Source organism: Oncorhynchus masou, chromosome 13 (assembly GCF_036934945.1).
Source record: "Oncorhynchus masou masou isolate Uvic2021 chromosome 13, UVic_Omas_1.1, whole genome shotgun sequence".
In the NCBI taxonomy this organism is placed as follows: Eukaryota; Metazoa; Chordata; class Actinopteri; order Salmoniformes; family Salmonidae; genus Oncorhynchus; species Oncorhynchus masou.
The window spans coordinates 7,997,683-8,024,041 of record NC_088224.1 but is presented as its reverse complement, the minus strand read 5'-3'; the positions used below and the strand labels follow the sequence as shown (position 1 = coordinate 8,024,041).

At 47.3% G+C, this 26,359-nt stretch overlaps 1 protein-coding gene across 2 annotated transcripts in view; it reads right to left on the bottom strand.

Annotated features, from left to right (window-relative positions):
• kpna6 (karyopherin alpha 6 (importin alpha 7)) overlaps positions 1-23,257 on the bottom strand; it is a 33,980-nt gene extending 10,723 nt beyond the window's left edge. Inside the window, exons 1-10 of one of the 2 annotated variants that reach the window (XM_064982862.1) lie at positions 23,140-23,257; positions 17,893-18,026; positions 16,439-16,634; positions 16,049-16,143; positions 15,670-15,801; positions 15,471-15,559; positions 15,262-15,361; positions 5,788-6,089; positions 5,448-5,652; positions 1,426-1,553 (exon numbers count right to left, since the gene is read on the bottom strand). In XM_064982862.1, the coding sequence (XP_064838934.1) occupies positions 1,426-1,553; positions 5,448-5,652; positions 5,788-6,089; positions 15,262-15,361; positions 15,471-15,559; positions 15,670-15,801; positions 16,049-16,143; positions 16,439-16,634; positions 17,893-18,026; positions 23,140-23,143 (1,385 nt within the window). In that variant the 5' untranslated portion in view covers positions 23,144-23,257. Of the gene's footprint in view, positions 1-1,425; positions 1,554-5,447; positions 5,653-5,787; positions 6,090-15,261; positions 15,362-15,470; positions 15,560-15,669; positions 15,802-16,048; positions 16,144-16,438; positions 16,635-17,892; positions 18,052-23,139 lie in introns of those variants that run through there. The other variant, XM_064982861.1, reaches the window with a different exon arrangement.
• Positions 23,258-26,359: the final 3,102 nt, after the last annotated feature.

Genomic DNA, 26,359 nt, shown 5'->3' with positions numbered 1-26,359 from the left:
ATAGGTGAAAGCAATAACAGTTCAATACCAAAACAACAACCCCAGCCACCTCGTTCCTGGTTCTACTCTCCTATCTACAATTATACCAGCTGTCCAGGTGAGAGGTGTAGGTCATATCTCATCTGTCCTGGTGAGAGGTGTAGGTCATATCTCATCTGTCCAGGTGAGAGGTGTAGGTCATATCTCATCTGTCCAGGTGAGAGGTGTAGGTCATATCTCATCTGTCCTGGTGAGAGGTGTAGGTCATATCTCATCTGTCCAGGTGAGAGGTGTAGGTCATATCTCATCTGTCCAGGTGAGAGGTGTAGGTCATATCTCATCTGTCCAGGTGAGAGGTGTAGGTCATATCATCTGTCCTGGTGAGAGGTGTAGGTCATATCTCATCTGTCCTGGTGAGAGGTGTAGGTCATATCATCTGTCCAGGTGAGAGGTGTAGGTCATATCTCATCTGTCCTGGTGAGAGGTGTAGGTCATATCATCTGTCCAGGTGAGAGGTGTAGGTCATATCTCATCTGTCCTGGTGAGAGGTGTAGGTCATATCTCATCTGTCCAGGTGAGAGGTGTAGGTCATATCTCATCTGTCCTGGTGAGAGTCATATCTCATCTGTCCTGGTGAGAGGTGTAGGTCATATCTCATCTGTCCTGGTGAGAGGTGTAGGTCATATCTCATCTGTCCTGGTGAGAGGTGTAGGTCATATCATCTGTCCTGGTGAGAGGTGTGGGTCATATCTCATCTGTCCTGGTGAGAGGTGTGGGTCATATCTCATCTGTCCAGGTGAGAGGTGTAGGTCATATCTCATCTGTCCAGGTGAGAGGTGTAGGTCATATATCATCTGTCCAGATGAGAGGTGTAGGTCATATCTCATCTGTCCAGATGAGAGGTGTAGGTCATATCTCATCTGTCCTGGTGAGAGGTGTGGGTCATATCTCATCTGTCCAGGTGAGAGGTGTAGGTCATATCTCATCTGTCCTGGTGAGAGGTGTGGGTCATATCTCATCTGTCCAGGTGAGAGGTGTGGGTCATATCTCATCTGTCCAGGTGAGAGGTGTAGGTCATATCTCATCTGTCCAGGTGAGAGGTGTAGGTCATATCTCATCTGTCCAGGTGAGAGGTGTGGGTCATATCTCATCTGTCCAGGTGAGAGGTGTGGGTCATATCTCATCTGTCCTGTGGAGAGGTGTGGGTCATATCTCATCTGTCCTGGTGAGAGGTGTGGGTCATATCTCATCTGTCCTGGTGAGAGGTGTAGGTCATATCTCATCTGTCCTGGTGAGAGGTGTGGGTCATATCTCATCTGTCCTGGTGAGAGGTGTAGGTCATATCTCATCTGTCCTGGTGAGAGGTGTGGGTCATATCTCATCTGTCCTGGTGAGAGGTGTGGGTCATATCTCATCTGTCCTGGTGATGTGGGTGTGACTTTATACCTGATCTGTTCAGGCATTCCTCCAGAGGTGGCGTTAGTGATGGCCCAGGCTGCTTCCTTTCTGGTTCTGAACTCTGCCTTCTGCAGGATGTCGATCAGCACAGGGAAGATGTTGGCATCAATCACCGTCTAGTAGAGCAGAGGGGGAACACGAGAGGGGGAACACGAGAGGGGGAACACGAGAGGGGGAACACGAGAGGGGAAACACGAGAGGGGAAACACGAGACGAGGAGAGGGGGAACACGAGAGGAGGAACACAAGAGGGGGAACACGAGAGGAGGAACACAAGAGGGGGAACACGAGAGGAGGAACACAAGAGGGGGAACACGAGAGGAGGAACACGAGAGGAGGAACACGAGAGGAGGAGAGGAAGGAGAGAGAATAGTAGTAGATAGAAAGATAAGAGATGTCTTACTAAACTGGAGAGCAGCACAAAACCATTTCCTTTCTTTAAACTAAAGAAAAGACCTCGTACCTCTTGAAGATCTCTTTGGATCTGTATAGTCTCTGAACTGTACCAGTCTGTGCTATGCATCTAACTGTAGAGAACTGTACCAGTCTGTGTTATCTAACTGTAGAGAACTGTACCAGTCTGTGTTATGTAACTGTAGAGAACTGTACCAGTCTGTGTTATCTAACTGTAGAGAACTGTACCAGTCTGTGTTATGTAACTGTAGAGAACTGTACCAGTCTGTGTTATCTAACTGTAGAGAACTGTACCAGTCTGTGTTATGTAACTGTAGAGAACTGTACCAGTCTGTGCTATGCATCTAACTGTAGAGAACTGTACCAGTCTGTGTTATGTAACTGTAGAGAACTGTACCAGTCTGTGTTATGTAACTGTAGAGAACTGTACCAGTCTGTGTTATCTAACTGTAGAGAACTGTACCAGTCTGTGTTATCTAACTGTAGAGAACTGTACCAGTCTGTGTTATCTAACTGTAGAGAACTGTACCAGTCTGTGTTATGTAACTGTAGAGAACTGTACCAGTCTGTGTTATCTAACTGTAGAGAACTGTACCAGTCTGTGTTATCTAACTGTAGAGAACTGTACCAGTCTGTGTTATGTAACTGTAGAGAACTGTACCAGTCTGTGTTATGCATCTAACTGTAGAGATCTGTACCAGTCTGTGTTATGTAACCGTAGAGAACTGTACCAGTCTGTGCTATGCATCTAACTGTAGAGAACTGTACCAGTCTGTGTTATGCATCTAACTGTAGAGAACTGTACCAGTCTGTGTTATGTAACCGTAGAGAACTGTACCAGTCTGTGCTATGCATCTAACTGTAGAGAACTGTACCAGTCTGTGTTATGTAACTGTAGAGAACTGTACCAGTCTGTGTTATCTAACTGTAGAGATCTGTACCAGTCTGTGTTATGTAACTGTAGAGAACTGTACCAGTCTGTGCTATGTAACTGTAGAGAACTGTGCCAGTCTGTGTTATGTAACTGTAGAGAACTGTGCCAGTCTGTGTTATGCATCTAACTGTAGAGAACTGTACCAGTCTGTGCTATGTAACTGTAGAGAACTGTACCAGTCTGTGCTATGCATCTAACTGTAGAGAACTGTACCAGTCTGTGTTATGTAACTGTAGAGAACTGTACCAGTCTGTGCTATGTAACTGTAGAGAACTGTACCAGTCTGTGTTATGCATCTAACTGTAGAGAACTGTACCAGTCTGTGCTATGTAACTGTAGAGAACTGTACCAGTCTGTGTTATGTAACTGTAGAGAACTGTACCAGTCTGTGTTATGTAACTGTAGAGAACTGTACCAGTCTGTGTTATCTAACTGTAGAGAACTGTACCAGTCTGTGTTATGTAACTGTAGAGAACTGTACCAGTCTGTGTTATGTAACTGTAGAGAACTGTACCAGTCTGTGTTATCTAACTGTAGAGAACTGTACCAGTCTGTGTTATGTAACTGTAGAGAACTGTACCAGTCTGTGTTATCTAACTGTAGAGAACTGTACCAGTCTGTGTTATGTAACTGTAGAGAACTGTACCAGTCTGTGCTATGCATCTAACTGTAGAGAACTGTACCAGTCTGTGTTATGTAACTGTAGAGAACTGTACCAGTCTGTGCTATGTAACTGTAGAGAACTGTACCAGTCTGTGCTATGTAACTGTAGAGAACTGTACCAGTCTGTGTTATGTAACTGTAGAGAACTGTGCCAGTCTGTGTTATCTAACTGTAGAGAACTGTACCAGTCTGTGTTATCTAACTGTAGAGAACTGTACCAGTCTGTGTTATGTAACTGTAGAGAACTGTGCCAGTCTGTGTTATCTAACTGTAGAGAACTGTACCAGTCTGTGTTATGTAACTGTAGAGAACTGTACCAGTCTGTGTTATGTAACCGTAGAGAACTGTACCAGTCTGTGTTATGTAACTGTAGAGAACTGTACCAGTCTGTGTTATCGGAGCTCGGGGGTTTGAACTCACAACCTTCCGGTTACCAGTCCTCCACTCTAACCACTAGGCTACCCTGCCGCCCCTCCACTCTAACCACTAGGCTACCCTGCCGCCCCTCCACACTCTAACCACTAGGCTACCCTGCCGCCCCTCCACTCTAACCACTAGGCTACCCTGCCGCCCCTCCACTCTAACCACTAGGCTACCCTGCCGCCCCTCCACTCTAAACACTAGGCTACCCTGCCGCCCCTCCACTCTAAACACTAGGCTACCCTGCCGCCCCTCCACTCTAAACACTAGGCTACCCTGCCGCCCCTCCACTCTAAACACTAGGCTACCCTGCCGCCCCTCCACTCTAAACACTAGGCTACCCTGCCGCCCCTCCACCTAAACACTAGGCTACCCTGCCGCCCCTCCACTCTAAACACTAGGCTACCCTGCCGCCCCTCCACTCTAAACACTAGGCTACCCTGCCGCCCCTCCACTCTAAACACTAGGCTACCCTGCCGCCCCTCCACTCTAAACACTAGGCTACCCTGCCGCCCTCCACTCTAAACACTAGGCTACCCTGCCGCCCTCCACTCTAAACACTAGGCTACCCTGCCGCCCCTCCACTCTAAACACTAGGCTACCCTGCCGCCCTCCACTCTAAACACTAGGCTACCCTGCCGCCCCTCCACTCTAAACACTAGGCTACCCTGCCGCCCCTCCACTCTAACCACTAGGCTACCCTGCCGCCTCTACACTCTAACCACTAGGCTACCCTGCCGCCTCTACACTCTAACCACTAGGCTACCCTACCACCTCCACTCTAACCACTAGGCTACCCTGCCGCCCCTCCACTCTAACCACTAGGCTACCCTGCCGCCCCAGGGTAGCCTATTTCATTCTACTTACTGCTGAATGAAATAATAAAACCATAAACCAACACTCATAAATGTTGTTTCTGGTAGAAATGTTTCGAAATGGCTGACTGCGACACGTTATAAGTCACTTTGTACTCTATTTTATTCACCTGTAAGCAACGGGTGTGGTTGAACTAGCCCGAATCCACTAATACGAAGGAGTGTCCCCATACATTTGGACATGTCATGAGCAACTATCATGAACATGTATGTTTATTCGTATGGTACCGGTAAAGTCCGTATGTCTGTCTGTGTGTGAAGTCTGGGCCTCACCTGTATCTGAGCCCTGTTGCCAGCGGTGATGTTAATCTGTAGTGTTTGTATGTCTGTGTGTGAAGTCTGGGCCTCACCTGTATCTGAGCCCTGTTGCCAGCGGTGATGTTAATCTGTAGTGTTTGTATGTCTGTGTGTGAAGTCTGGGCCTCACCTGTATCTGAGCCCTGTTGCCAGCGGTGATGTTAATCTGTAGTGTTTGTATGTCTGTGTGTGAAGTCTGGACCTCACCTGTATCTGAGCCCGGTTGCCAGCGGTGATGTATAAAGTCTGGACCTCACCTGTATCTGAGCCCTGTTGCCAGCGGTGATGTATAAAGTCTGGACCTCACCTGTATCTGAGCCCTGTTGCCAGCGGTGATGTATAAAGTCCGGACCCTCACCTGTATCTGAGCCCTGTTGCCAGCGGTGATGTATAAAGTCTGGACCTCACCTGTATCTGAGCCCTGTTGCCAGCGGTGATGTTGGAGACGGTCCAGCAGGCCTCTTTCCGGATGGATTCTTTAGGACTACTCAGCAGGTGGAGCAGACAGGGCAGGGCTGAACAGTTCAACACCACCTGCGTCTGGATGTCGTCTCCAGTGACGATGTTCCCCACTGCTCTCAGAGCAGGAGACGCCACCTTGTAGTCCGTGTGCCTGACAGAGGGAACACTCAAAAGTTACTACGCTGAGGCCCGTGAAGTCCGCACACACACCACAGCAGCTCTACGAGGCGCCTGCACACACACTTACATGAGCAGCTCTACGAGGCGCCTGCACACACACACTTACATGAGCAGCTCTACGAGGCGCCTGCAGACGCCGGAGTCGATGACAGCCTGGATCTTCTCGTTGGGTCCGTCAGAGAGGTAGGACAGAGCCCAGCAGGCATCTGCTAATAGATCTGAATCACTGCTGAACAACAGTCTAGACAGGACCTGCAGACAAGGGGACACCTGGGAGACAGAGGACAGACAGGGGGACATTTGGTGTATTCTATCAGAGAGGTAGGACAGAGCCCAGCAAGCATCTGCTAACAGATCTGAATCACTGCTGAACAACAGTCTAGACAGGACCTGCAGACAAGGGGACACCTGGGAGACAGAGGACAGACAGGGGGACATTTGGTGTATTCTATCAGAGAGGTAGGACAGAGCCCAGCAAGCATCTGCTAACAGATCTGAATCACTGCTGAACAACAGTCCTAGACAGGACCTGTAGACAGGGAGACACCTGGGAGACAGAGGACAGACAAGGAGACACCTGGGAGACAGCCAGGCAGGGGGAGAGTTGGGGGAATCGAGACACTTACAACCTGGGGCACAGACAGTGAGACAGGGGCACAGACAGTGAGACAGGGGCACAGACAGTGAGACAGGGGCACAGACAGTGAGACAGGGGCACAGACAGTGAGACAGGGGCACAGACAGTGAGACAGGGGCACAGACAGTGAGACAGGGGCACAGACAGTGAGACAGGGGCAACAGACAGTGGGACAGGGGCACAGACAGTGGGACAGGGGCAACAGACAGTGGGACAGGGGCAACAGACAGTGGGACAGGGGCAACAGACAGTGGGACAGGGGCACAGACAGTGGGACAGTCTATACCCTTTTGCAGGCCCAATTTCTACATATGGTTGTGCAGTCACTCAATTAGCCCATGGCAGCAATTATTTGGCAGCAGGATTGCTAAATTAGTCTACATGCTCTCTAGCGGCTAATCTAAACTTGTAGTAAGTATGGTCAAACTACCAACCGTGGTGGGGCCCATTGATGACCAGTTATATTAAAAAAATTTGCCTCAACCCCACGGCAAAACGTGTAGAATTGCAGCTGACTTGCATTAAAACAAAAACATTTTCTCTGCGCCCCATGTCAGATGGGCAGAACATTACTATCACGAGAGGGGGGGCTGTTTAAATGTGTGTGTGTGTGGGGGGGGGTCTCCAGAGCGCTCAGGACCTCAGACTGGGACAAAGGTTTACCTTCCAACAGGATAATGACCATAAGCACACAGTCAAGACAATGTAGGAGAGGCTTCGGGACAAGTCTCTGAATGTCCTTGAGTGGCCCAGCCAGAGCCCGGACTTGAACCCGATCGAACATCTCTGGAGAGATCTGAAAATAGCTGTGCAGCGACACTCCCCATCCAACCTGACAGAGCTTTAGAAGATCTGCAGAGAAGAATAGGAGAAACTCTCCAGATACAGGTGTGCCAAGCTTGTAGAGTCATACCCAAGAAGACTTGAGGCTGTAATCGATGCCAAAAGGTGCTTCAGCAAAGTACTGAGTAAAGGGTCTGAATACTTATGTAAATGTGATATCAGTAAATTGTTATATACATTTGCAAATCGGTTTTTGCTTTGTCCTTATGGGGTATTGTGTGTAGCTTGATGAGGGAAATAAACAATTTAATCCATTTCAGAATGAGGCTGTAACGTAACAAAATGTGGAAAAAGTCAAGGGGTCTGAATACTTTTCGAAAGCGCTGTGTCTTTATTCTGAGTCCGTTAATGTTGTGTCAACACCAAAATATGACAGATCCTCTCCAACGTGACATTTCTTAAATTTGTTGATTCATATTTCTAAGTAATAACCTAAATAATAATTCAATGCCAGGATAATAACAAAGTGTTAATGGCATGTTTCAAATAGGTTTAATTAAAAAGCTTATCCACGGAAACAAGGGTACAAACAGAATTGTGACCTCCCATCACGCCTCTGAAATCTGTCTTCTCATTCTGATATGACATCACAGCCTCTGAAATCCGTCTTCTCATTCTGATATGACATCACAGCCTCTGAATTCTGTCTTCTCATTCTGATATGACATCACAGCCTCTGAAATCCGTCTTCTCATTCTGATATGACATCACAGCCACTAACTATGCCACTATGCCACTCGATACCATCTACTGTATCTTGCCTATGCTGCTCTGTACCATCACTCATTCATATATCCTTATGTACATATTCTTTATCCCCTTACACTGTGTATAAGACAGTAGATTAGGAATTGTTAGTTAGATTACTTGTTGGTTATTACTGCATTGTCGGAACTAGAAGCACAAGCATTTCGCTACACTCGCATTAACATCTGCTAACCATGTGTATGTGACAAATAAAATTTGATTTGATTTGATTTGAGCCTCTGAAATCCGTCTTCTCATTCTGATATGACATCACACCTCTGTACTCTGATATCCTCTTTGTAAAATGCGTAGGGATGCATTCTGTGCTAAGTCAAAGATTTCGATAAGAGAAACCGATACTCGAACACGTCATCTCTCCTTTAGCACGACTGATAGGCCTGAATACTCTGCCCTCTCTGACCCTGTAACATCCCATTACTGTAAGGGAAAGATGACAGGCAAGGGAACCATCTAAGTGTATTGGGACACAGCCAAGAGCTGGTCCTTCACCGTGAGAGAATTTGAAGTAGTTTTAAAATGGCTTCCTGTCCCTCTTCTATTAACGCCAAGGGAACCATCTAAGTGTATTGGGACACAGCCAAAAGCTGGTCCTTCACCGTGAGAGAATTTGAATTAGTTTTAAAATGGCTTCCTGTCCTTCTTCTATTAATGCCAATAGAGAAACAGAGCAGAAGAGAACAATAACACTTTAGCCGATTGACAGATTGACAGGGTGAGAGAAACTCCTGCCTCGTCACATCCTGTCCCCTGGTCACATGCTCAGTCTCTGAGTCACTGGGGCTTTTGAAGGTTCTGGCCGGCCAGAGTCACTAGCAGATAAAACCCATCAGCTGGCTAGCCAGCTAACAGACGGGCATAACACAGCATAACAGACTAGCTCCATTGAACCCAAACAGAGTCAAATGACACCTCATCGCCTATATATTAGTGTACCACTTGTGACCGGGGCCTGTAGGCGTCCGGACGCCAAAAAAAGCTGACTTCATCTAGCTAGCTAGATGGTTTACATTCAGAACTCAATGAGCCACTTGCGCTGTTAACCTACTTACTCATTTGAGCTGTTAGTTTAGATTCAAGGACCTGTGAATGTAGCAATACACACACTAAATGGAGGTTAAATTGTGGACATGGGGTGGCAGGGAAGCCTAGTGGTTAGAGCGTTGGACTAGTAACCGGAAGGTTGCAAGTTCAAACCCCCGAGCTGACAAGGTACAAATCTGTCATTCTGCCCCTGAACAGGCAGTTAACCCACTGTTCCCCAGTAGGCCATCATTGAAAATAAGAATTTGTTCTTAACTGACTTGTCTAGTTAACTAAAGGTAAGATTAAAAAAATATATATTAAAAAATGGGCACACATACCAAACAGAGGTATTCATTTTACTAAGCTAGCATATGGAATTGTTAAGATGGATCATTTAGCTATTTGATTTAGAAATTAAGGACCCCTTTAGACAAGTGCCATGACACCATCATGTTCGTGACAATCTGCCCTTCCACATAAGTTTGTAGCGGTTCGGATAGCGCCTCAGATACCCGGGGCCTGATTCATACAGCGTCTCAGATACCCGGGGCCTGATTCATACAGCGTACAGCATCTCAGATACCCGGGGCCTGATTCATACAGAGTCTCAGATACCAGGGGCCTGATTCATACAGCGCCTCAGATACCCGGGGCCTGATTCATACAGAGTCTCAGATACCAGGGGCCTGATTCATACAGAGTCTCAGATACCAGGGGCCTGATTCATACAGCGTACAGCATCTCAGATACCCGGGGCCTGATTCATACAGAGTCTCAGATACCAGGGGCCTGATTCATACAGCGCCTCAGATACCCGGGGCCTGATTCATACAGAGTCTCAGATACCAGGGGCCTGATTCATACAGAGTCTCAGATACCAGGGGCCTGATTCATACAGCGCCTCAGAAACCCGGGGCCTGATTCATACAGCGCCTCAGAAACCCGGGGCCTGATTCATACAGCGTCTCAGATACCCGGGGCCTGATTCATACAGCGTCTCAGATACCCGGGGCCTGATTCATACAGCGTACAGCGTCTCAGATACCCGGGGCCTGATTCATACAGAGTCTCAGATACCCGGGGCCTGATTCATACAGCGTCTCAGATACCCTGGGCCTGATTCATACAGCGTCTCAGATACCCGGGGCCTGATTCATACAGCGCCTCAGATACCCGGGGCCTGATTCATACAGCGTACAGCGTCTCAGATACCCGGGGCCTGATTCACGACTCAATATTAGGACAGTGTTCCTAATGTTTTGTAGACTGGTTCCGGTTGGAGCGAGCGGTCGCATCTACACTTCGGTCCGCAGGTAGTATAACTTTTCATTACATTTCGTTATAGTACAACGGTTTGATTTGTCTAATCTTAGCAATTTCTTCTTAGCCAGCTACATAGCCGTCTTTGTATCAACGACAATTGCATAATTATCGTATTTCGTCGTCCTAACGTATCTGCCCAGCAGCTAGCTAAGCAGCTAGCTAACATCCACTGTCCACTAGCACTGTAGAAACTATTACACTCAACTGAACGACTCGATTAGCGTAGTGTCAGCTAGCTACATAGTTGTCTTCGCTGTCTTCGTATCCAAGATAATTGTGCAGTTTAGAGTGTGTAGACTTAGAGTGATTATCTTAATTTACCGAGGTTAGCTAGCCAGCTATTTGTCGTCCTTAACGTAGGAAATGCTGCTAGCTAGCTAGCCAACAGCTAGCCAACCTCTACCGAATTGAACTCCAACTACCCGGTCAACATTCCGCGTCGCTCCACAGGTAGTATCACATTTTCATTTCACTTCATTACAGTACAACGGTTTGATTTGTTTGATCGTAGCTAGCCAGCTACATAGCCGTCTTTGTATCTAGACAATTGTGTAGTCTAGAGCGATTTTCTAGGTTAACTGGCCAGCTATTGTCGTTCTTCTAACGTAGCTAGCCAGCTAGCCCCCGAATAGCAGCACTGTAGTAACTATTACAGTACAACGGTTTGTTTTGTTTGATCGTAGCTAGCTGGCTACATAGCCGTCTTTGTATCTAAGACAATTGTGTAGCCTAGAGCGATTTTCTAGGTTAGCTGGCCAGCTATTGTCGTTCTTTTAACGTAGCTAGCCAGCTAGCCCCCGAATAGCAGCACTGTAGTAACTATTACAGTACAACGGTTTGTTTTGTTTGATCGTAGCTAGCTAGCTACATAGCCGTCTTTGTATCTAAGACAATTGTGTAGCCTAGAGCGATTTTCTAGGTTAGCTAGCCAGCTATTGTCGTTCTTTTAAAGTAACGTAACGCAATTAACCTGCTAGCTAGCCAGCTAGCCCCGAATAGCAGCACTGTAGAAACTATTACACTCGACGGAACGACTTGATTAGTGTAGTGTCAACATCGCAGCCACTACCAGCTAGCCTACTCCAGCAGTACTGTATCATTTCAATCATTTTAGTCAATAAGATTCTTGCTACGTAAGCTTAACTTTCTGAACATTCGAGACGTGTAGTCCACTTGTCATTCCAATCTCCTTTGCATTAGCGTAGCCTCCTCTGTACCCTGTTAACTATGTGTCTATCTATCCCTGTTCTCTCCTCTCTGCACAGACCATACAAACGCTCCACACCGCGTGGCCGCGGCCACCCTAATCTGGTGGTCCCAGCGCGCACGACCCACGTGGAGTTCCTGGTCTCCGGTAGCCTCTGGAACTGCCGATCTGCGGCCAACAAGGCAGAGTTCATCTCAGCCTATGCCTCCCTCCAGTCCTCGACTTCCTGGCACTGACGGAAACATGGATCACCACAGATAACACTGCTACTCCTACTGCTCTCTCTTCGTCCGCCCACGTGTTCTCGCACACCCCGAGAGCTTCTGGTCAGCGGGGTGGTGGCACCGGGATCCTCATCTCTCCCAAGTGGTCATTCTCTCTCTCTCCCCTTACCCATCTATCTATCGCCTCCTTTGAATTCCATGCTGTCACAGTTACCAGCCCTTTCAAGCTTAACATCCTTATCATTTATCGCCCTCCAGGTTCCCTCGGAGAGTTCATCAATGAGCTTGATGCCTTGATAAGCTCCTTTCCTGAGGACGGCTCACCTCTCACAGTCCTGGGCGACTTTAACCTCCCCACGTCTACCTTTGACTCATTCCTCTCTGCCTCCTTCTTTCCACTCCTCTCCTCTTTTGACCTCACCCTCTCACCTTCCCCACCTACTCACAAGGCAGGCAATACGCTCGACCTCATCTTTACTAGATGCTGTTCTTCCACTAACCTCACTGCAACTCCCCTCCAAGTCTCCGACCACTACCTTGTATCCTTTTCCCTCTCGCTCTCATCCAACACTTCCCACACTGCCCCTACTCGGATGGTATCGCGCCGTCCCAACCTTCGCTCTCTCTCCCCCGCTACTCTTTCCTCTTCCATCCTATCATCTCTTCCCTCTGCTCATACCTTCTCCAACCTTTCTCCTGATTCTGCCTCCTCAACCCTCCTCTCTTCCCTTTCTGCATCCTTTGACTCTCTATGTCCCCTATCCTCCAGGCCGGCTCGGTCCTCCCCTCCCGCTCCGTGGCTCGATGACTCATTGCGAGCTCACAGAACAGAGCTCCGGGCAGCCGAGCGGAAATGGAGCAAAACTCGCCTCCCTGCGGACCTGGCATCCTTTCACTCCCTCCTCTCTACATTTTCCTCCTCTGTCTCTGCTGCTAAAGCCACTTTCTACCACTCTAAATTCCAAGCATCTGCCTCTAACCCTAGGAAGCTCTTTGCCACCTTCTCCTCCCTCCTGAATCCTCCTCCCCTCCCCCCCTCCTCCCTCTCTGCAGATGACTTCGTCAACCATTTTGAAAAGAAGGTCGACGACATCCGATCCTCGTTTGATAAGTCAAACGACACCGCTGGTTCTGCTCACACTGCCCTACCCTGTGCTCTGACCTCTTTCTCCCCTCTCTCTCCAGATGAAATCTCGCTTCTTGTGACGGCCGGCCGCCCAACAACCTGCCCGCTCGACCCCATCCCCTCCTCTCTTCTCCAGACCATTTCCGGGGACCTTCTCCCTTACCTCACCTCGCTCATCAACTCATCCCTGACCGCTGGCTACGTCCCTTCCGTCTTCAAGAGAGCGAGAGTTGCACCCCTTCTGAAAAAACCTACACTCGATCCCTCCGATGTCAACAACTACAGACCAGTATCCCTTCTTTCTTTTCTCTCCAAAACTCTTGAACGTGCCGTCCTTGGCCAGCTCTCCCGCTATCTCTCTCAGAATGACCTTCTTGATCCAAATCAGTCAGGTTTCAAGACTAGTCATTCAACTGAGACTGCTCTTCTCTGCATCACGGAGGCGCTCCGCACTGCTAAAGCTAACTCTCTCTCCTCTGCTCTCATCCTTCTAGACCTATCGGCTGCCTTCGATACTGTGAACCATCAGATCCTCCTCTCCACCCTCTCCGAGTTGGGCATCTCCGGCGCGGCCCACGCTTGGATTGCGTCCTACCTGACAGGTCGCTCCTACCAGGTGGCGTGGCCAGAATCTGTCTCCTCGCCACGCGCTCTCACCACTGGTGTCCCCCAGGGCTCTGTTCTAGGCCCTCTCCTATTCTCGCTATACACCAAGTCACTTGGCTCTGTCATAACCTCACATGGTCTCTCCTATCATTGCTATGCAGACGACACACAATTAATCTTCTCCTTTCCCCCTTCTGATGACCAGGTGGCGAATCGCATCTCTGCATGTCTGGCAGACATATCAGTGTGGATGACGGATCACCACCTCAAGCTGAACCTCGGCAAGACGGAGCTGCTCTTCCTCCCGGGGAAGGACTGCCCGTTCCATGATCTCGCCATCACGGTTGACAACTCCATTGTGTCCTCCTCCCAGAGCGCTAAGAACCTTGGCGTGATCCTGGACAACACCCTGTCGTTCTCAACCAACATCATGGCGGTGGCCCGTTCCTGTAGGTTCATGCTCTACAACATCCGCAGAGTACGACCCTGCCTCACACAGGAAGCGGCGCAGGTCCTAATCCAGGCACTTGTCATCTCCCGTCTGGATTACTGCAACTCGCTGTTGGCTGGGCTCCCTGCCTGTGCCATTAAACCCCTACAACTCATCCAGAACGCCGCAGCCCGTCTGGTGTTCAACCTTCCCAAGTTCTCTCACGTCACCCCGCTCCTCCGCTCTCTCCACTGGCTTCCAGTTGAAGCTCGCATCCGCTACAAGACCATGGTGCTTGCCTATGGAGCTGTGAGGGGAACGGCACCGCAGTACCTCCAGGCTCTGATCAGGCCCTACACCCAAGCAAGGGCACTGCGTTCATCCACCTCTGGCCTGCTCGCCTCCCTACCATTGAGGAAGTACAGTTCCCGCTCAGCCCAGTCAAAACTGTTCGCTGCTCTGGCCCCCCAATGGTGGAACAAACTCCCTCACGACGCCAGGACAGCGGAGTCAATCACCACCTTCCGGAGACACCTGAAACCCCACCTCTTCAAGGAATACCTAGGATAGGATAAGTAATCCTTCTCACCACCCCCCCCCCTTAATGATTTAGATGCACTATTGTAAAGTGGCTGTTCCACTGGATGTCAGAAGGTGAATTCACCAATTTGTAAGTCGCTCTGGATAAGAGCGTCTGCTAAATGACTTAAATGTAATGTAAATGTAAATTCATACAGCGTCTCAGATACCCGGGGCCTGATTCATACAGCGTCTCAGGTACCCGGGGCCTGATTCATACAGCGTCTCAGATACCCGGGGCCTGATTCATACAGCGCCTCAGATACCCGGGGCCTGATTCATACAGCGCCTCAGATACCCTGGGCCTGATTCATACAGCGTCTCAGATACCCGGGGCCTGATTCATACAGCGTCTCAGGTACCCGGGGCCTGATTCATACAGCGTCTCAGGTACCCGGGGCCTGATTCATACAGCGTCTCAGATACCCGGGGCCTGATTCATACAGCGTCTCAGAAACCCGGGGCCTGATTCATACAGCGTCTCAGATACCCGGGGCCTGATTCATACAGCGTCTCAGATACCCGGGGCCTGATTCATACAGCGTCTCAGATACCCGGGGCCTGATTCATACAGCGTCTCAGATACCCGGGGCCTGATTCATACAGCGTCTCAGGTACCTGGGGCCTGATTCATACAGCGTCTCAGATACCCGGGGCCTGATTCATACAGCGTCTCACAGTAGGAATGCTGATCTAGGATCAGGCCCCCCCCCCTGTCCATGTAATCATATTAATTAGGATATAAACGGCAACACTGATCTTAGAGCAGCACTACTACCGTGAGATGTTAAATGAATATAGGGTTGGATGTTACCTTCTCAAATACAGGTGGGGGGCTCTTCCCCCTGCACAGGTTAGACAGAGCCCACACTGCATTCCTGGTCATTGTCAGTCTGGTGGATTTAGTCAGAAGCCTGGAGAGGAACCGGGAAGAGGAACCATGAGCCATCTTCATATGTGGAGTAGTAGATGACATCAGAGGACACAAGACATAAACAGTAGTGTGTGATTGCGTGCGCTCACATTAATAGTGGTGGCAGGATATTACAGTTGAGTACATAGTCTCTGCACACTGCACTGTCCCCTGCTATGTTACCCAACGCCCACACCGCCTGGGAGAGAGGAGAACGAAGAGACAGGAAGTAGGTATAAATTATAGATGGTCTTGTAATACATGTTTGTTCCATGACTGTTTATATGTACGGGGGTTTCAGGGCTTTACCTGTTCCTGAACATCTTCAAAGTCCGAGGTGAGTAGTTCTATAAAGATGGGGACTGCTCCTGCCTCGATTACTATGTTCGTCTGCATGGATGTACCTGATGCTATGTTGGTCAAGGCCCAGGCTGCCTCAAACTACACACAGACAGTCACTTTATTAAAATGATGACACATTGTTATTGATAATGAAATTTGATACAAAAAAAAAAATACAAAAAACAAAACAAACATTCAATGACAGAAATGTTATCGTAGATTGCAATAATTGACAATATATCCGCAATGATTTACTAGCTATTTAAGTCTGACCATTCTCCATTTTAGGTTAACTTTTTATATTTGACCAATAAAGAGTGGTTCCTAATATTTCAAAAGGTCTCACCTGTAATGTGCAGTTGACGCTCCTCTTCAGGAACTCTACAAACCTCTCTACAATGCCTGGGGTGTTGATGACCTCGTCAATAGGTGGATTGGGTTCTGGAACAGATCAGACAGAATATATGAGTAATGATCTAACAATTAGCACCATGGACTCAACCTTTACCACCCTAGAGGGAGGTAGCTGAATCATCCGAGTTAGTGCTGGGCTTGAAGCAAAAGCCTGCAGACCGAGGGCCAGGGGGGGTCCCCAGGAGGACCAGCAGCCTGAGGGTCCCCAGGAGGGCCAGGGGGGGTCCCAGCAGGCCAGGGGGGGACCCTCAGGCCAGCAGCCTGGACTAGGCCTAAGTGTGCACGGCCATACGCAGGTAATATTCACTCAACAGCCTGGTACCTTTGGACAGTAGTTTCCTGAACGACTGTGTGGTGGTGAGTTGCATCTCTGGGTCCTCTGAGAAGAGCATCTCCACCAGGTCTTTAGTTAGGACTCCTTCCTCTGTGGCTGTGGAGGTGACATACGAGTCGACCAGGGGACTCTCAAACATGACTCCTTCCTCGTTCAACATGTCAACGTTTCTCCTCTTGAACAGCTGCCAAATACAGGAGAGAAACAACACAGCAGTGTGTGCGCTGTGGCCCTTGGACCTCCTCTCACCTGTCTAGACACTAGCAGTGGGCAAGGTGTTATAGGCTTGGTGTTCTAGGCTAGGTGTTCTAGGCTAGGTGTTCTAGGCTAGGTGTTCTAGGCTAGGTGTTCTAGGCTAGGTGTTCTAGGCTAGGTGTTCTAGGCTAGGTGTTCTAGGCTAGGTGTTCTAGGCTAGGTGTTATACAGGGGGGTTATGTTGTGTACCTGTTTAGACACCAGCAGTGGGCTAGGTGTTATAGGCTAGGAGTTATAGGCTAGGAGTTATAGGCTAGGAGTTATAGGCTAGGAGTTATAGGCTAGGAGTTATAGGCTAGGAGTTATAGGCTAGGTGTTATAGGCTAGGTGTTATAGGCTAGGTGTTATAGGCTAGGTGTTATAGGCTAGGTGTTATAGGCTAGGTGTTATAGGCTAGGTGTTATAGGCTAGGAGTTATAGGCTAGGAGTTATAGGCTAGGAGTTATAGGCTAGGAGTTATAGGCTAGGAGTTATAGGCTAGGAGTTATAGGCTAGGAGTTATAGGCTAGGTGTTCTAGGCTAGGAGTTATACAGGGGGGTTATGTAGTGTACCTGTTTAGACACCAGCAGTGGGCTAGGTGTTATAGGCTAGGTGTTATAGGCTAGGTGTTATAGGCTAGGTGTTATAGGCTAGGTGTTATAGGCTAGGTGTTATAGGCTAGGTGTTATAGGCTAGGTGTTATAGGCTAGGTGTTATAGGCTAGGTGTTATAGGCTAGGAGTTATAGGCTAGGAGTTATAGGCTAGGTGTTATAGGCTAGGTGTTATACAGGGGGGTTATACAGGGGAGTTATACAGGGGGGTTATACAGGGGGGTTATACAGGGGGGTTATGTTGTGTACCTGTTTAGACACCAGCAGTGGGCTAGGTGTTATAGGCTAGGTGTTATAGGCTAGGTCCTATACAGGGGGGTTATGTTGTGTACCTGTTTAGACACCAGCAGTGGGCTAGGTGTTATAGGCTAGGTGTTATAGGCTAGGTCCTATACAGGGGGGTTATGTTGTGTACCTGTTTAGACACCAGCAGTGGGCTAGGTGTTATAGGCTAGGTGTTATAGGCTAGGTCCTATACAGGGGGGTTATGTTGTGTACCTGTTTAGACAACAGCAGTGGGCTAGGTGTTATAGGCTAGGTGTTCTAGGCTAGGTGTTCTAGGCTAGGTCCTATACAGGGGGGTTATGTTGTGTACCTGTTGCTCTCGTTTCTGCTTCCTCAGCTGGACACCCTCCTCCTCTCTCCTGCGTCTCATCTCCTCCACATTCAGGGCTTTGTTCTTGTAGCTGTTCATCCTGTGGTTATCCTTCGCTGGACTGGCTGACGGCTCTGAAACACAAACAATCATCTTCATTACAAATCTTCTCTACGAATCAAAATCTTTTAACAGTACTTTATTTTTTTATTTATATATATATATATATATATATATATTTTTTTTTTACAAAGTTTGTCATAGAACGGTTACGCATTTAAGAAAATGAAGTTTAGCAACAGTCGGCCGGGAAAATCACTGCCAAGAGAAGGAACACATTCCACGGAACCAGACTCTTCCAGGGATGCCAATGCGCGCGTGTGTGTATGTGTGTGTTTTTGCTGTGTGTTTATTAGGTTTGTGAGTGGATAGTCAGAGACAGTAAGACTGAGTTGCATAACTGTGCGTGTCAGATCCCAGGGAGAAATACCGCTTGGTGATGACACAGGGGTACATGAGCCCCAGTATAACAAGCTCCCGGACACATGGTTAAAAATACACTGGAGCATATGCTGCGCAGTACACACACACGCACACACACGCACACACACGCACACACACGCACACACGCATTTCACAGACAGAGCTCTTCTCTCCAGCAGTGAGCTGTCAGACAGAACAAACATATTAATTCAGGTGATCTGATTGCAGAGTTAGCAGGAAGTGCCTGAACTGCCTGACAGCCAGCCAAACTGCCCCGACTCAGCATTTGTGCAATCATGGCACCAGACCCGCGTCACCAGAACCAGCCAGACTGGGCTCCAGAACCAGCCAGGCTGACACGAGTCACTAGAACCAGCCAGACTGGGCACCAGACCAGTCAACAGAACCAGCCAGGCTGACCCACGTCAACAGAACCAGCCAGGCTGACCCGAGTCACCAGACCCAGCCAGACTGGGCACCAGACCCAGCCAGGCTGACCCACATCAACAGAACCAACCAGGCTGACCCGAGTCACCAGAGCCAGCCAGACTGGGCACCAGACCCAGCCAGGCTGACCCACGTCAACAGAACCAGCCAGGCTGACCCGAGTCACCAGAGCCAGCCAGACTGGGCACCAGACCCAGCCAGGCTGACCCGAGTCAACAGAACCAGCCAGGCTGACCCGAGTCACCAGAGCCAGCCAGACTGGGCACCAGACCCAGCCAGGCTGACCCACGTCAACAGAGCCAGCCAGGCTGACCCGAGTCAACAGAGCCAGCCAGGCTGACCCAAGTCACCAGGCCCAGCCAGGCTGACCCGCGTCACCAGAACCAGCCTTGGCTGACCCGAGTCACCAGAGCCAGCCAGACTGGGCACCAGACCCAGCCAGGCTGACCCGAGTCACCAGAGCCAGCCAGACTGGGCACCAGACCCAGCCAGGCTGACCCGCGTCAACAGAACCAGCCAGGCTGACCCGAGTCACCAGAGCCAGCCAGACTGGGCACCATGGAGTGTGATTGTAACATCACAGGCGAAGTGCATGGCCACGCACACATGTCCTTATTTCTATTACAGCAGATTGGATGATAGATTCATATTCCATTCACCCAGTTCAATATAACATCAATAGGTTTAGGATACTACATGATACTATAATTTCCCCTATACCCATCACGAGGTTCCTACAACGCAGCCTATAAAATTAAAGTTAACAACTTAAGTGCACACAGGTTGAGAGAAAAGTGAGTAATCAAGTGGACAGACTGACACGTTCAATAACACCTTGCACACTCTTGCCTGCATATACAGTTGAAGTTGGAAGTTTACGTACACCTTAGCCAAAACATTTTAACTCAGTTTCACAATCCCTGACATTTAATCCTAGTAAAAATTCCCTGTCTTAAGTCAGTTAGGATCACCACCTTATTTTAAGAATGTCAAATGTCAAACCAATAGTATAAAGAATGATTTATTTCAGCTTTTATTTCTTTCATCACATTCCCAGTGGGTCAGAAGTTTACATGCTACCCAATGCTAATTGAGTGTATTGTCTTTAGATTGTTTAACTTGGGTCAAACGTGTCGGGTAGCCTTCCACAAGCTTCCCACAATAAGTTGGGTGAATTTTGGCCCATTCCTCTTGATAGAGCTGGTGAAACTGAGTCAGGTTTCTAGGCCTCCATGATCGCAGAGCTTTGTGATGGCCACTCCAATACCTTGACTTTGTTGTCCTTAAGCCATTTTGCCACAACTTTAGAAGTATGCTTGGGGTCATTGTCCTTTTGGAAGACCCATTTGCGACCAAGCTTCAACTTCCTGATTGATGTCTTGCAATATTGCTTCAATATATCCACATAATTTTCCACCCTCATGATGCCATCTATTTTGTGAAGTGCACCAGTCCCTCCTGCAGCAAAGCACCCCCACAACATGATGCTGCCACCCCCTTGCTTCACGGTTGGGATGGTGTTTTCGGCTTGCAAGCCTCCCCCTTTTTTCCTCCAAACATAACGATGGTCATTATGGCCAAAAAGTTCTATTTTTGTTTCATCAGACCAGAGGACATTTTGCAACTCTACCCAAGGCTGAAAAATAGCAAAAGAGCTGAAAAAAATGGCAAAATAACTTTGGCTAAGTTGAAACACTAGTGTGAGCCAATAGCAAATGAATGGAATGGAACTTCGCAGCGCCTATTTTGACTGGAGTGAAGCTTAGAATGTGATGAAAGAAATACAGCATATTGGATGATAGATTCATATTCCCTTAACCCAGTTCAATATAACATCAATAGGTTTAGGATACTACATGATACTATAAACTGCTAGTGTCTGAACAGGAGAAAGGTACACAACATAACCCCCCTGTATAACGCCTAGCCTGTAACGCCTAGCCTGTAACGCCTAGCCTGTAACGCCTAGCCTGTAACGCCTAGCCTGTAACGCCTAGCCTGTAACGCCTAGCCTGTAACGCCTAGCCTGTAACGCCTAGCCTGTAACGCCTAGCCTGTAACGCCTAGCCTGTAACGCCTAGCCTGTATCGCCTAGCCTGTAACGCCTAGCCTGTATCGCCTAGCCTGTAACGCCTAGCCTGTAACACTCCACTCCATTTCGCCTAAATGGCACCAAAAAATGTATCCCTTTTTATTTTATCAACATATTTTATTAGCAATGTGTTCTTGGGACGAAATTGAAAAATAACTTGTGTAGAAAGTAAACATCCGCACCTCGATGGTGCAAAACTGTGCTTATGTCTGCATAACGATGAAGTAGGAGAAAATGTTTAAATGTTTCACTATTTCTGGTCTAACGATCGATGATATCAGAGTACGCTGCCCAACCTTACGTAATTCGAAAGAGGAGATTATCCTGATTAAGATGGTGTCCGATTTTGATTTTATATAAACATTGTGAAATATTTGGCGAAATATACCAGCATGCCTCTCCATAGGAAAAAAATGGGGGGGGGCTCAGCGTTCCAAGGGCAAAAGGTATTTCGGGGCTAGCGTTTGACAACGGAGTACGCTGTCCAGCCTTACATAATTAGAAAGAGGAGATTCTCATGTTTAAAATGGTGTCCAATTTAAAAATTTGAAAAAATCTAAAATATACACATTGTGAGATATTTGGCAAAATAGACAGACATACCTATACTCCCCTATAGTAAACAATGGAACGACCTCAGAGTTCCATTAGCAACTTTTGTTGTTGTTTACATTTTAACTACCAGCAACGTGGGCAGGTCTCATTGCCATCAATAGCAAAGCAAGCATTGAGACATAGAACAATAAAATGACAATAGAACAATAAAATGACAATAGAACAATAAGATGACAATAGAATGTTCGGAACACTATAGAACGAAGAGGAGCTGGCAGGGTGAAAAATACCCTAAAATAAGGCCGGTTTTCAAATCAAATCCAATGTTATTTGTCACATACACATGGTTAGCGGATGTTAATGCAAGTGCAGCGAAATGCTTGTGCTTCTAGTTCCGACAATGCAGTAATAACCAACTAGTAATCTAACCTAACAATTTCACAACTACCTTAAACACACAAGTGTAAAGGGATAAAGAATATGTACATAAAAAATATATGAATAAGTGATGGTACAGAACGGCATAGGCAAGATGCAGTAGATGGTATCAAGTACTGTATATACATATGAGATGAGTAATGTAAGGTATGTAAACATAAAAGTGGCATTGAACGCGAAGCGGCCATCTCTGTCGGCGCCGGAAGTACAATATAATTGAGCAAGATGTTTTCCGTGATTACTTCAAAACTATCAGCTGGGAACATATGGTAAAATTATGAAACTGGGCTCCACAGCAGATACAATGAACTCGTATTTATGAGAAAAGGGAAAAAAGCATTGTTAAAAACGTCATGTGCCCAGCCTACCTCAGAGGACGGACGGACACTAGCTGTCCTCCAGCTACACCCTGGTGCTACCCTACAGTGTGCTTTTGAAGCGACTGTAGCCCTTCATTGCAAAACAGTGTGTTTTAATTAATGATTTGGTGACGTAAATATATTTATTATAGTTTAATTTAAAAAAAAAATATTTAAAAAAGTGTCACTTTAATGGTTCACTAGTTTTATATAATTCACAGAGTAGTATGGTCCTCCCCTGATTAATGTGCATTCCCAGTAGGCTGTAATACAGTCGGAAATTCAACAGAGTACGAAAGCTTTTGCTAACGATAAGTTAGATCAGTTATGAACCTCAAGTTGTAGCAACGACAAGCCTTAGATAGCTAGCGTAACGCTAACCAGTTAGCTAAGTTAACTTGTCAACAAAACAACGTTTGTGTGACCCGCCCTAGTTAACTCTCAGTAGGTGTCAACATGCAAGTAACAGGGATATGGCTGGTTGCTCATTTCAGTTAAGTAAATTGACGGGCGTTAACATGTTTTGCTAGTTATCTAACAACCTGCGTACTACTGGCTTCCATATTAACCTGGTTAAGACACAAAAAAAGCTAACTACCTAACGTTAGCAGGCGATGCATGTAAGGTTAACGTTAGTTGGCGTTTGCTTCTGAAATTGCCACCTTATGTCATTTGTAGACTTTCTTGAAGGACACGTCGCCCTAACAACCTAGATAATACTGTACCAGTAAAAGGTTGCAATCTGTAGGTGAAAACAATAACAATAGCTTGCTAGCTAGTGGGGGATTTGACAATCATGTAAGTTATTCCAACACGCAGTATTCTCTAGTCCCGTGTATGAACCATACGGTCTAGAAACACATCATAACTCACCCATTTTTTTTATCTTAAATGACAGATACTTCTTGTGTTTAGAGAGAAATAAATTGTAATCCTCTTTCCCAGTTTGCTTTTCAGAATTTGCTCCTCACAAACAATATGTCGTCGGAGAAATACGGATGGCGAGAGATGACAAATTTAATACCACTGTTTCCCACGGACGCTAGTGGGCGCAAATACGGCGCCAATGAAATGATTGCGCAATACATTGTCACAAATTATATCAGTGGAATGTTCTTCTGATATAATTTGATAAAGATGTCCACAGACTGTTTTCATGAATTGTTAATTATGAAAAAATGCACAAACATATTTCAATATTCACCTCCCTCTCTCAATTCAATTCAAGGGGCTTTATTGGCATGGGAAACATGTGTTAACATTGCCAAAGCAAGTGAGGTAGATAATATACAAAAGTGAAATAAACAATACAAATTAACAGTAAACATTACACATACAGAAATTTCAAAGCAATAAAGACATTACAAATGTCATATTATACATATATATATACAGTGTTGTAACAATGTACAAATGGTTAAAGAACACAGGGGAAAGTAAATAAGCGTAAATATGGGTTGTATTTACAATGGTGTTTGTTCTTCACTGGTTACCCTTTTCTTGTTGCAACAAGCTGTGATGGCACACTGTGGAATTTCACCCAGTAGATATGGGAGTTTATCAAAATTGGATTTGTTTTCAAATTCTTTGTGGATCTGTGTAATCTGAGGGAAATATGTGTCTCTAATATGGTCATACATTGGACAGGAGGTTAGGAAGTGCAGCTCAGTTTCCACCTCATTTTGTGGGTCTCTCTCTCTCTCTCTCTCAATTCAGTTCAAAGGAACTTCATCGGCATAGGAAACGAGTGTTTACATTGCCAAAGTAAATGAAATAAACAAAAGAGAGAAGATACAAAACATCAACAAAAATCTCTCTCTCTCTTTGGCCTTGAAAGCTCTCTCTCTCTCTCTCAATTTCAATTCAATTCAGTAGACTTTATTGACATGGCAAGTTAAATAACTTACATTCTCAAAGTATGCATATAACAAACACATGGTGGGACCAACAGCAATAAGGCATCAATAATTATAGTAGTAGTGGAAATGTGATTACCATTAACAGCAACTACAACAACAATAATAATACATTAAAGCAATAGTAGTTGACCAGTCTCAACCTGACCAGTCCTATGATATCCTGCCGGGTCCTCCACAGAGAGGCGCAGTACATAAAACCACCCACAGGGGGGCAGTGTATCATAAGCAGAGAACAAACAGGATGGAAAGTCAGCTGTTTCTTTGATCAAATCCAGGGCTCGAGTTGACATGCTTTTGTCTTCACCGTGAGTAAGGTGAAAGCCAGTGTGACCGATCAGGTAAATGACAGCTGGATCCAATCAGATCATGTGATGTGGTTAGCTGATGTTTTAAAATACCTACTGTGTTCAGGTATCGTGAGAGCTGGAATGCGTCTGCAATGAAGTAAAATTGGACATTTTTGGAACAAGTAAACCCCTGCCTTTTGGCTGATCCATTTGTGGTTTCAAGGTGGGTAAAAACAGAGTTGGGGAGTGTGTGTAGAAAAGGTGAGGGTAACCAGAAGTGGTCTTGTGATAATTGTTTGTGTTTCTGCTGGTCAGAAGAAGCAGGCGATGGAGGCAAGAGTTGTAAATTGTTTTGCTCTCAAGAAAAAAGGCATAATTGAAAGGAGTGATTACTGGGGTAGAGGTAAATGTGAAAGTTGACCAATTTGAAGGGGAAGATTCCCGGTGTTTGTGATGCTCGTCGTTTGGTGCGACTCAGACAGGGTGGCGTGTGTGGTGAAACAGAAGAGTCGTTGTCTGTTCTTTTGCCTGACAAAGTGATGTTAGGATATATAAGTTATCCTGTATGAGCTTTAGTGCCGAATAAATGTACGTTGTTACAGGTGTCAGGCTCATGGGCAGGTGGAAGCAGTGTGTAGGACGGAGGTTCCGAGGTGTGAGAAGTGTGCAGAAGGGCATGAGACAAAGGAGTGTGTAGAATTGGGGAAAGTAGTGGTATGTGTTAATTGTAGGGGTGCCCATGGGGGCTGGGGATCAGACATGTCCCGTGTGAGAGAGAGGCAGGTTGAGGTTTCCAGGGTTAGAGTAGTGCAGAAGTTGACCTATGCTGAGGCAGTGAAGAAAGTAGAGGAAGATTGGTGGAGGGATCCTGACAGGAGGGGTGTGGCTAGTAGATCTGTATCAGAACAGAGGGAGGGATCCTGACAGGAGGGGTGTGGCTAGTAGATCTGTACCAGAACAGAGGGAGGGATCCTGAGAGGAGGGGTGTGGCTAGTAGATCTGTATCAGAACAGAGGGAGGGATCCTGAGAGGAGGGGTGTGGCTAGTAGATCTGTATCAGTACAGAGGGAGGGATCCTGAGAGGAGGGGTGTGGCTAGTAGATCTGTACCAGTACAGAGGGAGGGATCCTGAGAGGAGGGGTGTGGCTAGTAGATCTGTACCAGTACAGAGGGAGGGATCCTGAGAGGAGGGGTGTGGCTAGTAGATCTGTACCAGAACAGAGGGAGGGATCCTGAGAGGAGGGGTGTGGCTAGTAGATCTGTACCAGTACAGAGGAGGGATCCTGAGAGGAGGGGTGTGGCTAGTAGATCTGTACCAGAACAGAGGGAGGGGTCCTGAGAGGAGGGGTGTGGCTAGTAGATCTGTACCACTACAGAGGGAGGGATCCTGAGAGGAGGGGTGTGGCTAGTAGATCTGTACCAGAACAGAGGGCGGGATCCTGAGAGGAGGGGTGTGACTAGTAGATCTGTACCAGAACAGAGGGAGGGATCCTGAGAGGAGGGGTGTGACTAGTAGATCTGTACCAGAACAGAGGGAGGGATCCTGAGAGGAGGGGTGTGGCTAGTAGATCTGTACCAGAACAGAGGGAGGGATCCTGAGAGGAGGGGTGTGGCTAGTAGATCTGTACCAGAACAGAGGGAGGGATCCTGAGAGGAGGGGTGTGGCTAGTAGATCTGTACCAGAACAGAGGGAGGGATCCTGAGAGGAGGGGTGTGGCTAGTAGATCTGTACCAGAACAGAGGGAGGGATCCTGAGAGGAGGGGTGTGGCTAGTAGATCTGTACCAGTACAGAGGGAGGGATCCTGAGAGGAGGGGTGTGGCTAGTAGATCTGTACCAGTACAGGAGGAGGGGTGTGGCTAGTAGATCTGTACCAGTACAGGAGGAG